The 16,575-nt window shown below is 36.7% G+C and overlaps 1 protein-coding gene across 3 annotated transcripts in view; it reads right to left on the reverse strand.

Moving 5' to 3' along the window:
• GBE1 (1,4-alpha-glucan branching enzyme 1) overlaps positions 1 to 16,575 on the reverse strand; it is a 138,893-nt gene that overhangs the window by 45,181 nt on the left and 77,137 nt on the right. For all 3 annotated transcript variants that reach the window (XM_063150065.1, XM_063150067.1, XM_063150066.1), the window contains exons 8-11: positions 10,231 to 10,346; positions 9,392 to 9,519; positions 4,911 to 5,009; positions 2,236 to 2,346 (exon numbers count right to left, since the gene is read on the reverse strand). In XM_063150065.1, coding sequence (XP_063006135.1) covers positions 2,236 to 2,346; positions 4,911 to 5,009; positions 9,392 to 9,519; positions 10,231 to 10,346 — 454 coding nt within the window. The remainder of the gene's footprint in view (positions 1 to 2,235; positions 2,347 to 4,910; positions 5,010 to 9,391; positions 9,520 to 10,230; positions 10,347 to 16,575) is intronic.

Genomic DNA, 16,575 nt, shown 5'->3' on the forward strand with positions numbered 1-16,575 from the left:
ATGCGGAATGAGTATGAAGCATTCACTTACATGCAATCAATAATGTGATTGGTTTTCTGTGATTTCACACAAAAGAAAAAACTGAATTAATAACTTGCTAGTGCTCACTGCTACTAGAGAAAGGCCACAAATGCTATTCAATATATTAGCAGCTAGATAGTGGGAAATATTTTGGAGCATTTATATTTAAATAGCTGACTTTTGTTCAATTAGACCAATTCTTGTTTTATACTCTTGAATGAAAACTTAGTAAATTCCAGAGATACAGGTGAATTGTAAACAGGTCTGGCTGAAAAGCATCATCATCCTTTCATTTTCCAGCTGACAAAATAACAGCATATATAGATTACTCCCTTAGGTAAAAAAATACTCTATTTAAAGGAAAAAAAAAATTCCTATGACAATGACAAGACTGAAGATTGCAATGAACAACTATTTTCTGGATTCAGAATGTGGCATTTGTTAGTGCCATTTAATATCCCCTAATCTTTCCATTGGAAGAGCAGCTAAGTGTTACCCTATTCATGTTTTCTGTGGCAGTTGTGATTTTATAAATGGATATATTTCCCCCTTCAATGATCTCTTTGCTGCCCCAAAGAATCTTATTCTGTTTAGTTTTTTTTTCTTATGAAAATCAATTTTCACCTGCTCTTCCTCTCCACAGCTTTTTTTTTTTTTTCCAGTTATGCTGTATATCCTTTAAAATACAGGACCAAACCTGTCTCCAACACTGAAGATGCACACAAACCAGGAAAGACTGCAGTGGCATGCTGATTGTGCTCTTTGCTCTATTCCGCTCAGTAATTCCAGGACTGCATCTGCTTTTTTGACAGCTATTAGATTTGGAGTTGCTATTTTCACACCCTTCTTATAACCAAAAGGCCTTGTGCTCTGACTGGCAACAGTCAGCTCATAGCCCATTACGACATATAAGAAACCAGGATTGTACCCTCACATGGATCACTTCAGGCATCTTCAGGCTGAATTTTATCCACACTTTTTGTTTCTCTAGCCTACTTTTCATATAACAGCCTGATGCAGACCTGTAATCATTGTTTGGTTTTTTTAAATTAAAAATAATGAGATCTTTTTTTCCTTAAGTAGGACATTCTAAACAGAAAATGCAAAGTGATATGGAAAACAACTCAATTGCTAAAAGTCACGATGAAATAAAAGAACAGCAACAGTAATGTTATATGCTGTGCTTTAGGGTGAAGAACCATCTTTGATGAAAGCAGCTTATCACAGAATAATATATATTTCCAAGTAATTCCTGAAGTTCTTTATAAGGATCATGCATCAAATGAACACCGTAACAGACTCTGAGATTAGAGCGTAAACTGGCACACAAAATGAGTTGTAAACTCAGAATTCTCTTTTTAAAATATACAATTTGTTTTGGATATTTCTGTTGACATTTATTGCAGAAAGTACAGGAAATGGAATATCAACCTGTATTATATGAAGGAAAGATAGGTTATTAAATAAAATATAAATTTTTAATGAAAGGTTTAAAGACACTAATGGTACAATTCCCAAATTACATGTTCTCTGACTCTTCAGAAACAAGGGTTAAGAAGATTGTGGGAGATGAGTGTTATCCAAACTCATCGTTACTTTTTCTTTTTTTCACACACAGAACTATTATAATTGCTGTGCTTTGAACCAAACTCTTACAGCATATTTCATTTAGGTCTCAAAAGAGGATGTTTTCAATTCTTCCAGAGAGGAAACACTTTCATGAAGGCAAAACAAGTCACAAACAAATTTCTTAAATTGGCATATTGTTTATGCTTATCAGAAGTAGTGTTCCAGTTTACTTAATGGAAACAAGGTTTTCAACTGCATGGATTATACACCTTCCTGTCTTCTATGGCAGAGAAAACAAGAAGCTTTGACTCATTCCTTAAAAAAACCCAAAACTGAAAGCCAATAATACCCGTGCACTCCAGGGAAGATTCTTTTACTAAAATTAAGGACCATAAAATAAAACACAGAAAAACAAAAAAAAAAAACCCAAAAAACAAACAAAAAAACCCCCAACCAAATCTCCCCAAAAAACCTAAACAAAACAAACAAACCAAATACAAAAAAAAGAACACTAGTCCAAATCTACCCATTTCTGAAATTCTTATCATCCTCCTCAACTCATTTCTCATTGAAAAAACAAAGCAAACCATCAAACTTCTAACAAGTTCTTTACTTGGTTATGAACAAACAAACAGCTGAAAATACCTGGTCATGACTCTCTGCATAAGCAATGTATTTTTCTTCATACCGTCTGTTTGTCAATGTATGCACAATATTGCCCATGTTCCAGTCTTCATCTTTCAGCTCCTTAATTATCTACAGAAATGAAAGAAAGATCACTGGAAAATTGCTTCAACTAAAACCATGTAACATTATCTTGGCACAGAAATTTCCAATGGATTGTGAACTGTATTCTCATGCTCCCAAGTTTCGAAGTGATGAGCTTTCTCTGATAATCCAAAGAGCCGTCTTTTTCTTTTCAACTTTTCCACATAAATATAATACCTAGGATTCTTTGTTTCTCCTTTACCTCCCAAGGAAGCTCAGACAACAGAATTTGCCATTTATTATGTGAATCCTCTGATACATGAGATAATGTGATTGATAGGACCTGCAAGAGAGCACTGCACCAAAACCAAGGAAAAAATATGTGGGCACAGACCTACCTGGTTCACAATATCAGGAAATGCCATCCTGGCATATGGGAGCTTCCAAATAAAACTTTGGCAGTGTGGTGCTACCTCCTGATTTTTAGCAATTTAAATTGAATCCCATTAATAGGAATTTTCTGCTTCATATCACATTATTTCCTTCCTCTGCTAAATCTAGCTCAATCTCAGTGTTAGTTTGTTCTTTTTTTTGTACACCACTTTGTAGACATTCATTGATCACAATGACTTAAATGCACACACAAATATAGAGACATAAAAATAGAAGTCATAAAAAGGCAATAGCACCAAGATGGCCAATATCACACTGTAAAAGTTAACATTATAATTGTAACTGCCCATATACTCCTAAACAGTCTTTTATTTCCTCCTTCGTTGATTTTTTTAAGTCCATAAATTCTGGCTCTGAACACATTGAGATCCCTAAGTAGCATCATGTTACATGTACATCATATTACATCTATCTTGAATCAAAACTAGTACAACCACTGCTGTGCCAAACAGTTTATCTTTCTTACTTTTTCAGATTCCTTAGAATTAGTTAATGGAATCTGTTGGAGATCCTTCAGTTTTCAAACTGACTTTAGCAAGTTGCCCAGAAAATTGCCTATTAACAGGTATGTGCTTAAAAACTGGAGAGACAGTAAGCAGTCTAGGATAGTTTGATAACAACTGATAAACTGATTAGCTGAACTTCTCCTTTCCAACCATCTCAGCTTTATTTTTCCCTTCATGAAATGTGGTAACAAACTCTGGCATCACTTCTTTCTCTAACTCCACATCTCTACTCTCGTCACTTATTTGCAGTTTCTTTGGCAAGAAGCTTCCTGTCTACATCACACTAAGTTTTTGTACATTGCCAATAATAACTGATTTGCACTCAACATCCCATCAGTGTCCCATCCTGTCCCATGTCAAGTGCCTGTTTAAGCTGGAAAAACTGACATTTTCTCCATTTAAAGCATTAGCTGCAGCACAGTTATGTTTTCTAGCCAAGTATTGTGAATTAAATGAAGCAGACTATATCAAAGATTGTTAAATTAGACTGCAAACTTTTTTGCACTGGTAAAATTCTATGGGGTCTGGGGTTTTTTTTCCTGTGTAACATGAACTTGGCCACTTGCATTTTGCTTACCTAGGACATTGCTCATCTTGCCTGCCCTAAATTAAGTTAAGGAACAAAACAAAAAACAAACTAACAAAACTCCAAGAAACCCACAAAATATCACAATTAGGTATTTGTTGTTAAAAGAAACTGAGCCCTTACTGCATTCCAGGACCTAAACATCTAAATTAAGTATTCCAAGTTTTAGTGATGGTGTCTCTGGAAAAGCTGACAAATTTGTCTTCTGAAAAGAAGCTTGAAACTGTTTTTCAATTGGCCCTTTACCTCCTAGTTACAAAACTCAAAGATGTTGAAGGTAAGCTAATTTTTTTGTTGTTGTTCTTAGCTTCATATTGTATTTATTGAAGCATTAATGGTCATATAAAATATTTGTTTTCATATCATTGTGACATCCCAAAGGATGTGGGTGCAATATTTCATTTAACTGGAAAATGTTCTCTAAAACATCACTAGAAGCGTTTTCAAATCATTTAGTGTTTATGCCTTTTCTTTTGATTCTCTATATTAAGGAAAAAGTGATATAAATCCTTATTGTAGTCAGAATTTATTCCAGATTTATATTATTCAGCTTTGTAACCCCCTGTACCAATTGCAGGTGTTTGTGTAATTCACCTAGGTTTACTTTGCTTAAACTTTCAGGTCTATGCCAATTTCTATGCCCAGCATCAGGAGGGTTTAGTGCATGTTTTTGGAGTGATTTGTTTGTTTTTATATATTTATATGCATACAGTTAACTTTTTTTATCTACATGCTCACATTCAATACAGATTACACATTCTACAGCTCTTGCAAGGCACAGGTCATTTCAAAGAAATTGAGCTTATGTATATTGTATTAAGAAAACAATTATCAGCTGGAGTGTGAATCCCAGCTCCTGAACTTCCTCACCTGAAACCTACACAACATCTGACAGCTCTCATTTTAGCCTCTAATACCTGTGCTCAAGCCTGTCAAAATTTATTTCAATAGCACATAACCATAAGAGAAAGCAAAACTTGCCAGCAGCATTCAGAAGTGTTTATGTGTATGCACTGACAGAGGAGCATCCCCCTTTGAAGAGCAGGATGTAATTTTTAAGTTCTCACCTGTATCCACTTATCTGGAATGGCCATGGCAAGTCGATAATCAAAGCCCCCTCCTCCCTCTGCCACAGGCCGACAGAGAGCTGGCATTCCAGAAACATCCTGGAACAGATCAAACACCCACAACATCATTTCCACAGCACTGCAAATATCACTGCATATTTCCCACCAGTAATGCTGATATACAAACACTCCAGAAGCAGCTTCACAGATTGACCTGGTTTAAGGGAGAAAAGAATAAATTTAAATCGGCTATAACTACACCCAGATGGGCTGTGTGAATACAAAAGTTACAGAGAAAAGCATTATGACTTTTCTCATCACACACTCTGGCTCAGAATATTTTAATACAGTAAATATTTAAATGGGAAGAGACCTCAGTAGATGCAGAGTTTGAAATAATTAGCTCTCTGGAGCTCCAAGTAATCAATAGAAAGTACAAAGTGGTCAACAAAAGACAAATTAAACCTTCATTTTGTTTATTGATATTTTGCATAAGGAATTGCATAAAATAAGGTTAAATATAAAGTGCACTAAGGAAGAAAAATACAATCTCTACTCTTCTCAAAACAAAAGCTATTGATCCAGCTAGTCCTGGAAGTGACATGCTCTTACTGCATAATTTTCCAGTTCCATATTGATGGATGCTGACTACTCTTAAATTTGTAATTCCACGTTCTCAAAATATATATTTCACCATGTTGTTAGGCAATTTTATCATGCAGCATTCTTTTCTAAAGTTATCTGAACAGAAAATGCAAGTCTCTAACAATTGCAAAATATCCATCAGCACTCAATTTTATTAACTTCTGTGGGGGAATGGCTTCTCACTAACAGCAGTTATGGATTAACAAACACCTCTTGCATCTACACAAGGGAATTTATGGAATTAATACTGACTAGCACCAGGGCTTAATTAGGAAGCTCATTCTGATTTGCTAGATTCAATCCAGGTTTTTTTAACCCAATTTCTGCATTGGAATAGTGAAAAAAAGATATTTATGCTTCAAGTCATACACATTTACAGGCATACACAGACATAAGGGAGGAGACCAACCAGATCACCAGGAAGCTCATGGATGGCATCCCAGGGGTAGGAGGCAGGGCTGCCACCCAGAGGGACTGGCTGGAGGATTCAATCAGCAGAAATGTCACACAGAATGTCAGAATGTCACCGAGCTAATCCTGACCGTGGGATGTGCCACCTCCTGCATCCACAGGGGCTGGGCCAGCCAGGCTGGGGAGCAAGGGCTGGGGCTGGGGGCCAGCAGCAAGCTGAGCTTCAGCCAGCAGCCAGGCCTGGCAGCAGGGATGGCATGGCCAGCACATCCCAGGCTGTGTGAGCAGCACAGCCAGGAGATCAAAGGGGGGAATTATCCCCCGTCAGTCAGCAGCCACCGGATCACACAGAAAACTGTGTCCATGTTCCACACGCTGTAAAAAAAAGTGAAGTGGAAATTTTTTACAAAGTTTTAGATGTGATAAAAATTTCAAAACCTCTCCTAAATCAGTCAGAAAGGATAGACACAGACTCTTGGTCTCTAGGTTATACAGGACATGATGATTTGAAAGAAAAGCCTTTTCTGTAATGCCATGATGCCAGTCAGGAGGACGTCCAAGTCTGAGATTTAAGCAAGTCCCATCTACTTAAAACAAAATAATTAAAGCCAGATTTTTGGGAAGTAAAGTTCCAAATTTACCAGCATTTATATCCATGTCTACAAATTTTAACTGGACACAAAAAAAAAAAATAGTTTGTTTAGTAGATCAAATGTACTTAATGTACTTCTACCAGGAAATTTCCTAGCCTAGTACAGCCCTCAGACTGCAACACATTACTGATCTTCCACAGAGGAGGCAATGAAGTGACAACATGTGATCCAAGGGAGATCAAAAAGGACTTCAGGGCCTTGAGACAGTTGGAAAAGGAAGCTGAGGCAGAAGCTCTTTTCTCCTCTCTAACTCTAGCTGAAGGCAATAACATTGAAAGGAATGGATGGACTGAGTTTACTCATACATTGCTCCATGGTTGGTGTTACTGCCAAAATGTTGGGGGTTTTGGCAGTGGAATGGCCAAGCATGCTGGATTCAGACAGGAATCACATTTCTCAGTGACGTCTGTATGGAAACCAATTTCAGCAGGCACATGGGAGCCTCATGAGTTTAGCAAGACACAAGTCCCAGGGGCTGCCCCTGGCTTGGGGCAACCCCTGTTTATCAATCCAGGCTGGGTGTGAACAGATCCAGAGCAGTCACTGAGAAAGACTTGGGATGCTGGTGGGCTGGACATGTCAGTGTGCGCTTGCAGCCCAGAAATCCAAATCTGTCCTGGGCTGTGCCCAAAGTGGGCAGCAGGAGGGAGAGGGCATTCTTCCCCTCTGCTGAGAGCCCACCTGCAGGGCTGCATCCAGCTCTGGGCTCCCAGCACAGCAAGGACAGGGACCTGCTGCAGCCAGCCCAGAGGAGGGACATGAAGATGATCAGGGATAGAGCACCTCTGCTATGAGGAAAGGATGAGAGAATTGGGATTGTTCAGCCTAAGAAAAAAAGCCTTTGTGGTGACCTAATTGGGGCCTGCCAGTACCTGAAAGGAGCCCACAAGAATGACAGAGATGACATCTTGCTAGGATATGTACTGATGGGACAAGGGGGAATGGCTTGAAATAGGAAGAGAGTAGGTTTAGATTAAATATTAAGAAGAAAGTCTTTACTGTGAGGATGCCCACAGAAGCTGTGGATGCCCCATTCCTGTTCAAGGCCAGGTTGGATGGGGCTCTGACCAACTTGGGCTAGTAGAAAGTGTCCCTGTTCATGGCAGGAAGTTGGAACTTGATGATCTTTAAGTTCCTTTCCAACCCAGGCCATTCTATTATGCTATGATTAAACAGCTAATTTCAAAGCAATTGTTCATACCAGGTTTGAAAAGAACTGCATTTAAAAATAGAAACCTCAACATACTGTTTCTTTGCCTGTTTGTGTCTATAATACTTCAAGAATGACATAATCTTACTTAGCATATTTTCTTCCAATTATAAAGATCTTTAATTGCTGCTTTATTTAGAAGACCAAAATGAAAAACAAGCATATACTCAGTAACACCTAAAAAATTAGCAATTACTAAGACAGAATATACAGAATATTAAAAAGCTGTAAAATCATCAATTAATTACATTAATTAGGGAATATATTATCATTAGTTATGGCCAGAGAAAAACATTTTTCTCAAATGGCACTAATTCTATAGCCAAGCAGACATTCTTCACTGCCTTCTGTAATTTTCAATTATGTCAATAGTTTCTCATTCTGAAATTCTCCTTTAACCATGAAGCACATTGATCAATTCTATGATTCATGTAGCGACTTCCCGAGGCAGAAAATTATGTATTGAAAAAGAAGCCCTCTCAACTTAAGCATGAGAAACTGAAGACACATCTTATTAAAAAAAAAAGGAATTCTTAGGCCAGGTAATACAAGACAACTAAACTCAGAAATTCTTTGGTAGGAATGCTTATAATCTAGGACTACCTAGAAAATTAACTGATTTAATTTCAAATAAGCCTACAGCTCAATGAAATCACCTCCAGTTTGCTACTGATTGCTCCCCAGATGCTGTTTTAGTAGCTTGTCATTGAGCTACTAGCAGTGATTGTCTATGATAGAAGACTTCGCCATAAATAAGAAATTAAGTAAAGCAGTATTTTGCTTTCTAAAGATAGAGAACTCTTCAGCATCACAAATCCTTTTATTAGAAATCCATATAGTCCCTAATGGTATCAGACAGATATCACTTTTTCTTCTAAACAAAATGAATTATTTAAACATGATAACAGAAAAGAATTCTCCATGTTTAAATGCTTTTTCTTCTGGATAAAAACAAAATATCAGTGAAAATTAGAATTTTGAATGCTCTGCTGTTTCATACTCTTAAAAACTCCATGTGCCAAAAACATTTTTCAGTCAAAAAAATTTATCTCAATAAACTCAAGTAATATAGTCTATTTACTCCTTTAGAAACCTGGAGAAACTTAATAATAAATTTAAATTACCCTACATATTTAACATCTATAAGTTTATTGCATTTAATTTGAAGGGTAATTGTCAGATATACCAATATAATTCAAAATATGCAAAACATCATTAGGGCTGTTAATCTTTAGTACCACAGAACACTACTGACAAATGGCTATCATGCACAAGCAATAAACTAATAAAAACAATTCTCATTACAAGTTCAAGGTGATGAAAGAAAAAAAAGAAAAAGAAACTGTCACATTAATTAATAATCTATTAATGCTGAGAAAATTCCCAGAGTGCATATTAAGGTTGTTTTTTCCCACCAGGCAAAGTCTGTCCACTAATTAATATTTTTCAGCTCATGTCACTGCTTGAGTACCCAAGGCGTGACTCGATAATTAACAGGAAATTCACAACCTAAAGCAAACTAATCAATATTAATGTCACTGAGGAAGGCAAAATGATCTTACCTCTGCTATGGTTATGCATTCTGGGTGCAAGGTATTAATCATGTGATTGGCCAGCATCAGGTAACACAAAGCATCTTCATCCACATGTAGGCCAAAATACTCATTGTAATCTCCACTGAACCCTGTGCCTAATAAGACAACAAGTTTTAAAAGCCAGAGTCAAGCTTTATTTAGAAAACACAGCTATTTCACTCAATATTTCATTTTATAAGCAGAATGTATTAATGATTTTCCATCTATCCTCATAGCAACAAAGCAAGAAAATTAACCAATGTGGATTTTTTTGATCATTCACAGAATATCCTGAGCTGGAAGAGACCCATTAACATCAGAGTACAATGCCTGGCCTTGTACAGGACCATCCCCCAGAATCACACCCTGAATCACCCCGGTGTTTTAGTAATCTTCTGAACCTGTTTAGGAATCTTCTGTGCCAGCTGTGTTGTGCTCCCATCCAGCCACAGGACTCATCCCCCCAGTTTTGCTTATGCCAATCATGTCAAAACCCTGGGACTGGGCTAAAGCTTTGAGCTCTTCTTTTTCGTTCCTCATGTTTGTGTTGGTACAGAAACACTTCCAGCATGGTTTGCTACAGCTGACACCTTGTGGAGCAGATTGAGGGATCTTCCTAGCGCTTCCATCCTCATGTTTTGGTTGCGCCATCCCATTGCTCCTCACTATCAAGCCTGGTTTTGTCCCTTTCCCATCTAGTTTCAAGCTCTACCAACAAGCCCCTCTAACTCTTGTGCTAAAGCCCTTTTCCACCCTGAGAAACAGTGAACTTTAGAGGAACAGAGCTGTACCAGGAGGGCTGAGATCAGAGCTGATAAATGGCTCACCAATGCCGTGGTGGTGATACAACATGGACGTAACGCCGTCGAACCGGAATCCATCGAAGCGATAGTCTTCAATCCACATCCTCAAATTAGACAGAAGGAATCTCAGGACTTCCCAGCTGAAATACATTTATTAAGCTTTAAAAACCTTGGGATCAACTAGAGTTCCTTACACCACATCCTCCACTTGCATATGTAGTACTTGTACTGTACATTTTACTATTTTAATGACTTCTTCCCTGTTTTTCATTAACCTTTCCCAAAAAGATTTGTCTTTAAGCCTTTGCCTTTTTACTGCACCAAATCTTAAGACTGGAGATAGGAGGTTAGTAAAAACTCTCAACTATCTACATAGACATCTAACAGGATAGTGTCTGAACACATATACTATATTTTACTACCCATACTTGCTGGTGCAATTTTCCTTTCCCTCTTTGAAGAGGGTTACTCTCTGTGGGAAAAGATGCTATAGAAAAGGAAATAAAATTTTAATAGGCAAGAACTTCTCCCCAAGATTTTATGGATTTATAGCAATTTTTGGGCATAACTGCTGTTGAAAAACTGCCCTTCCTAATTAGTGACAAATCATATGTCACCACTAGAATGCCAAATCACCTACTATGTTGCAAATTTACACTTTGAAAAGTAAACCACGGGAAAGTTGAGGAGGTGTATTTTGAAGTTCTGAACATCAGGAATGTGATATAACACACATACATGCACAAAGCATGGAGATGAAATCAAAATATAAGAGGTTCCAAAATGAACAAGCATGAGGAAACATTCATGAAAAAACTTTGATATTAAGGAATACAATAGTTTCATGAGCAGTTTTCCTAGTATTCATCACCTCCTCTCCCTGGGCATTGGTCTCTGTAGCTTCCAAAGATACCCACAACTTGTTTCTACTGTTCGCCCTCCACGGCACAGCCCTGACACCCTCATGTGCATCTCCTGCAAGCCACAGCTCCGAAGAGCTCGCCCATCTCAATCAGCCAACATAAGATGCAGTGAATCTGGTTTTGCCCACATCTTCAACACTTGCTAATGTTATGATTTCTCTCTAACCAGTTTTCCAGCATAGCTACACCTCCACTTCCTACCAAGTTTCTGTTCAGAGAAAAGGCCAGGAGCAGGCAGGGTCTCTCCAGCCACCCTCTGCTGGGTGAGACAGAACGGGTAATGTTGCAGAAACCACACCAAAATTTACCTATGCACATGGTAGGCATAGGGTAAGGAAGGGGACCCTTCCTACATTTCATTTAACAGATATCAGAAACAGTAATTTCAGGAAGAAATTCTGACAAAAGGAAAAACCCCATTTTGACAAACAAATGTCACCATTTTCCTTCCTCCAAAAAACTTCTTCATATGAAGGATGCTTTAAGTCCTGAGTAAGTGGTATTACAAGAAAAGATGAGAGGCTATGGACACACTATAAAGTCAAATCCTGATCTCACTAAGTAGCCAGTTCTTATTAACTTCAATAGAATTTTAATATTTCCCCTTCTTTCTGCATGCACTGCACAGAAATACACACTTGTGCATATAAAGATAGAATTACTACCAAATCAAAACCTCCAAATTTAGGAAATGTGAAGCAGCTCACTGTGAATTCCCTCAGTTCAACACCTTTCTTGGGCATGCATTACATGACAAGATTTTTTTGGTTATTGTTCCATTGCTACACTCCCCTGCTTCAAATCATACAATTCACAAGTTAACACGACACTGGGAAGATCTCAGGAGCTTGTCTGAAGAACCTTTCATATATTTATTAGTTCTCAGGTGAGATGGTTTGCAGTGAATGGACAAGATTGAGATTGCTCTGATATAGAAAGGGATGGAAAAGCATCAGAAGTCCTAAAACTGGCACCAAAAAAGCAATTTTGTGTAAACGTTTGCTGTATCTTATTCTGACTCAGCATGAAATTCACAGAAAGCTATTTCCTGCAAGCTAAATACTATGAGAAAAGAGCACAGCATTTTAGCAAATAAAATTAGTATCTCACACAGAATTAGGATAATGCATGCACAAAGAGTGCATTAATTACTACAAGCATTATCCAGACTTAAAAGTTATTTCTTCTCATTACAAACATCTTGACTGTATAACCCTAAAGTCCTTAAGATGGTGAAGAGGATTTGAACATTTGTAAAACATACAAAAACCTCAAAATGGATAACAAATGTAATTTTTTCCACCATTGTTGGCACTCAAGATTGATCTTTGGGAAAAGATGGAGAACCAGCAAGAACATAAAATGTAATGACTTTTAGATGAAAAAGCGACAACAATAAAAACAAACAAGATGAATTTGTTGCACCAAAGTATTAGTTAGAAAATTTATGAGATCAAAAACCTGAGTAGGAGCAGCAGATGTTTTCCAAGCATCTGATTGCACATGGGAGAGAAGATCATAAATAAATAAATAAACATTTTATCTGTGATTTTAGTCTAAACTTGGACAAAATTCAGCTTTAGGATAATTTTTAAGAAGTATACCAAGTACTAGCAGCCATATTGACTTGTATGGAATGCAATTTCTTCTGGAAAAAAGCCATACCTAAGTTATATCCAAAAAATCTCACATTTTGGCATATATCAGAATTAAGGAAATTCTTTCATTGCATGCATGACCAAAGACAGGCTATTATGTAGCTTTTTTTATGCTCTATCATCATTAAGGAACAGAATGATTTACAGTGTAAGAAATCTAATTCAGAATTCACTCAGACATTCAAAACAAAGAAGGTCTTTGTAGGGAAGTATTGCTGGATTTTTTCCCTTCACTCTTGGAGTCCACAGCTCATTTATTAATAGCAGATTTTGTTTGAAAAAGTAGAATGAGCACATCTACCCTAGATGACCTAGTTTCATGAGGTGATGAGACATTTAACAACTTTCCTATACTAGGTCAGCAGAAAACCTGTGAAATTGCTTATAAGACACACTTGTTATTCACTTTTTCCCTCTATACTAACAAAAAAAGCAAAATAATGATTCACCAAAAGCCTTTTAAATTCCAGTCCATGATGAACATGAAATATTTAGATGCAAGCAATGCATTTAAACCAGTTAATTTTGTCACTATGGACAAAAAATAATATTGGCTGCACCTAATACAGTTTGAAGATGTAATTTTTGAACCATATTAATGTTGACCTTCAGGAATTGCATTTATTACTATGTATTGGAGAACTGCTGACCTTATAAGAATGTAGACTTTTATGATGATATGCCTGCTTCAGTTCTCACTGTTTAATTAACTTAAGACATAGGAGCACTGAATTGCTAAAACATTATTTCTCAAACTATCCCCAAATATTTCAACAGCTGACTGGGCTAAATTCAATCAAAAAATTGCTAAACAAAGAAATTAGCATTCAGTCTAATAAAGTTAACAGTTGTAAATTAATTGGATGCAGGGTTTCACAATTACTTCTGTGCCTTTTTGTGGGCAGAACTTCAATTCTTCATAAACCACAGACAAATGTACATATTATATGCATATATATAGAATCATAGAATGGTTCAGGTTGGACAAGATCTCTGAGATCATTGAGCACAACTCTTCACAGCACCGTGTTCACTACTAAGCCATGTCCCTGTGTGTGCCACATCCACACATCTTTAATGCTGCCAGGGACGGTTCTTCCACCACTCCTATGGACAGCCTGTCACACAGGCTCGCCCTTCCAGTGAAGACATTTTTCCTGATACGTCATCTTGAGACCATGTTCTCTTGTTCTGCTACTTGGTGCCTGGGAGAAGAGACTCATCCCACCACGCTACACCCTCCTGGCCTCCTGGCAGGAAGTTGTACAGACCAGTAAGGTCTCCCCTGAACCTTCTTTTCTCCAAACTAAATAGGCTGAGTTCTCTCAGCTATTTCTCACAGGAGAAGCAGTCTGGCTTTACATATATATGTATACACACACGTATGTCTATGTGTGTATATATATATGTACATATATATACACATATGTATATGCGTATATATGCATATATATATGAATGTATGTACGTACGTGTATATAAATATATATGTATGTATATGTTTATATATATATGTATAGCAACCATACTAATATATATTATACACAATCCACATTATGTTTTATGTATTTACAATTTTCTATTTAAAAATTCTAGTAAGTAGAACACTGGTTATTATGCAGCTTGTTTGGCTTGGTTTATTTTGAGAACAAACTAGAGCAGCAGCTTTGAAGATGCAGAGGGTTCTTCATTTTAGTTAAAATTGGAATTCTGGAGTGCCACACCAGACAACAGTCTTTCTGCAACCATTAATCCTAATCCCCAAAGTCCACTGCTATGTACGGAGAAAGTTTGGTTTTTTTTTCAATATGCTGTAAACAATATAATATAATAGCACTATGCATTTATTAGACTTATATTCAATAAGTACTTTGGCAAAATGAGTTCTTAGAAATAGGCACACTGTTTACTCATATAGAAGCAGTAATTCTGAAGTGCTCATGAAAATATTTTAACTTTTTTCCCCTCAGAATTCTACTCCCTCTGTTGGTACCAAGCAGTGCCACACAGCAAGGTGAAAAAACAATTTCCCAATTTCTGATTGCTTAGACACTTGATCGATGCTTTGAAAAGACACCTCATTGTAAAATTGTGCAGGTTAATTCTGCACCAACTCTCTCTCATATTTTGCCAATGAATTAAACATGTTTATAAATATATTCACATGACCTTCCTGAAAAACCATTTGCACAAAAAAAATTTCTCCTCAAATGAACTATGGACTATATAAGGATTTAAAATAATGTGCAAGTAAGCAGCACCGTCCTAGGCTTACGTTTTTATGGCTAGTCCTATCCACACTTGGTAAGAGTAAACCAGTATCAAATAAAGCATTCAGTTATCTGCCCTATAAAATGGAAGCAATAATTCAAATACTACACAGCAAAGGTTATGTCCTGCAAAATGTGAATATAAGAACAGCCTTGGAGGCAAAGCAGGTATGTACTTATTGTAATGAAATTTAATACTCTTGATGCTTTTTGCTCAGTGAGTTTCCTGAGGTAAATAGAAAGGAAAAAAACCCAAGTAAGTACTGAAGACAATTACCTCAGTTTTAAGAGAGCCTGCAGGGCATACACATTTTAAAAGAGAAAATATCAAAAAAATATTACAAAACTCTTTTAAATGCTGATAAAGCCTACATGGATTTCAGCTCAGATTTCAATAAATTAGCATTTGTCCCACTTATATTCTACCCAAGTAAATTATACACTAATAAAATAAAAATCTTTGAAATTATGTAAAATTCTGTTCTCCCAAAATAAACCTCATAGACAATATTGTTTGTTCATATAATCAACTCTGCATATTAACAAACAAAATTTGCTATTCTACAAGATACAACTAAATCACAGCTTTAAAGATGTATTGTCAGAATTTGCATACAAGTTAATACTATTCATGATTTCCATAATTAAACAGTAGTTTACTGTTCAACACTGAGTCTGCTTTCAAAACAAGTCTAAATGTAGTGCACAAATAGCTACAAAGCATTACAGGGCAGGTGACTTGATTTTAGACAAACCACTAAACTGAACTTTACTCAGAAAACAGCACCAGAGTTGGGATGGGGATTGGCAAAGAATCAGGTGTCAAGGGACATTTAACTGCTTTGTTGTGAGGTGCTTTTTCTCCCCTGAAATATACTATACATATATTATATATGTATAAGAATAGACAACAATTATCCTCAACTTTAATTATTCCCTATATAGGAAAACAAAATTACACTCAAAATGAATGCATTCCATTAGTAGTGAGAAAAATATTAACTACCAGGACAAAGCTGTACTTTATCAAAGCCATCTTATTAAAAGCCTGAAACAGTGCTTTCTAGAAACCTAAATTCATTTCTTTACTTTAAAATACCGGTTCCCTAATTTATGCTCACACAAGTGACTTTAAAGGGACACTGAGAAGGTGTCTAGTGCACACACAAAAATCTTTAAAGCGTTCGTATTATGCCTGCACCTTCAAAATGCAAATTCAGACTGGTGTAATTTGAATTCAGGGGCATTTTTTTTTCTAATGCTAATGAATAGCAACAGGTATTTAAGCAGCTAAGAAGCAAAATTCTTCACAAAAGAGAACATTTTGAAAAATCCCAACTAAAAGCACTAGAGAAGTGAAGAAAGACCAGACCTCTGCCTCTGAGAAAATTCCAGGATTAGTATAAAGAGATCATCAAATATCTGTTTTTCCTGAAAGTTAGAGAGCACTGATGATTGAAAAATCTTTTCTGTGTACAGACGATGGCAAATCTCAGTTGTTGCAGATGTGTGAGGCTC

Source organism: Melospiza melodia, chromosome 2 (assembly GCF_035770615.1).
Source record: "Melospiza melodia melodia isolate bMelMel2 chromosome 2, bMelMel2.pri, whole genome shotgun sequence".
Classification (NCBI taxonomy): Eukaryota; Metazoa; Chordata; class Aves; order Passeriformes; family Passerellidae; genus Melospiza; species Melospiza melodia.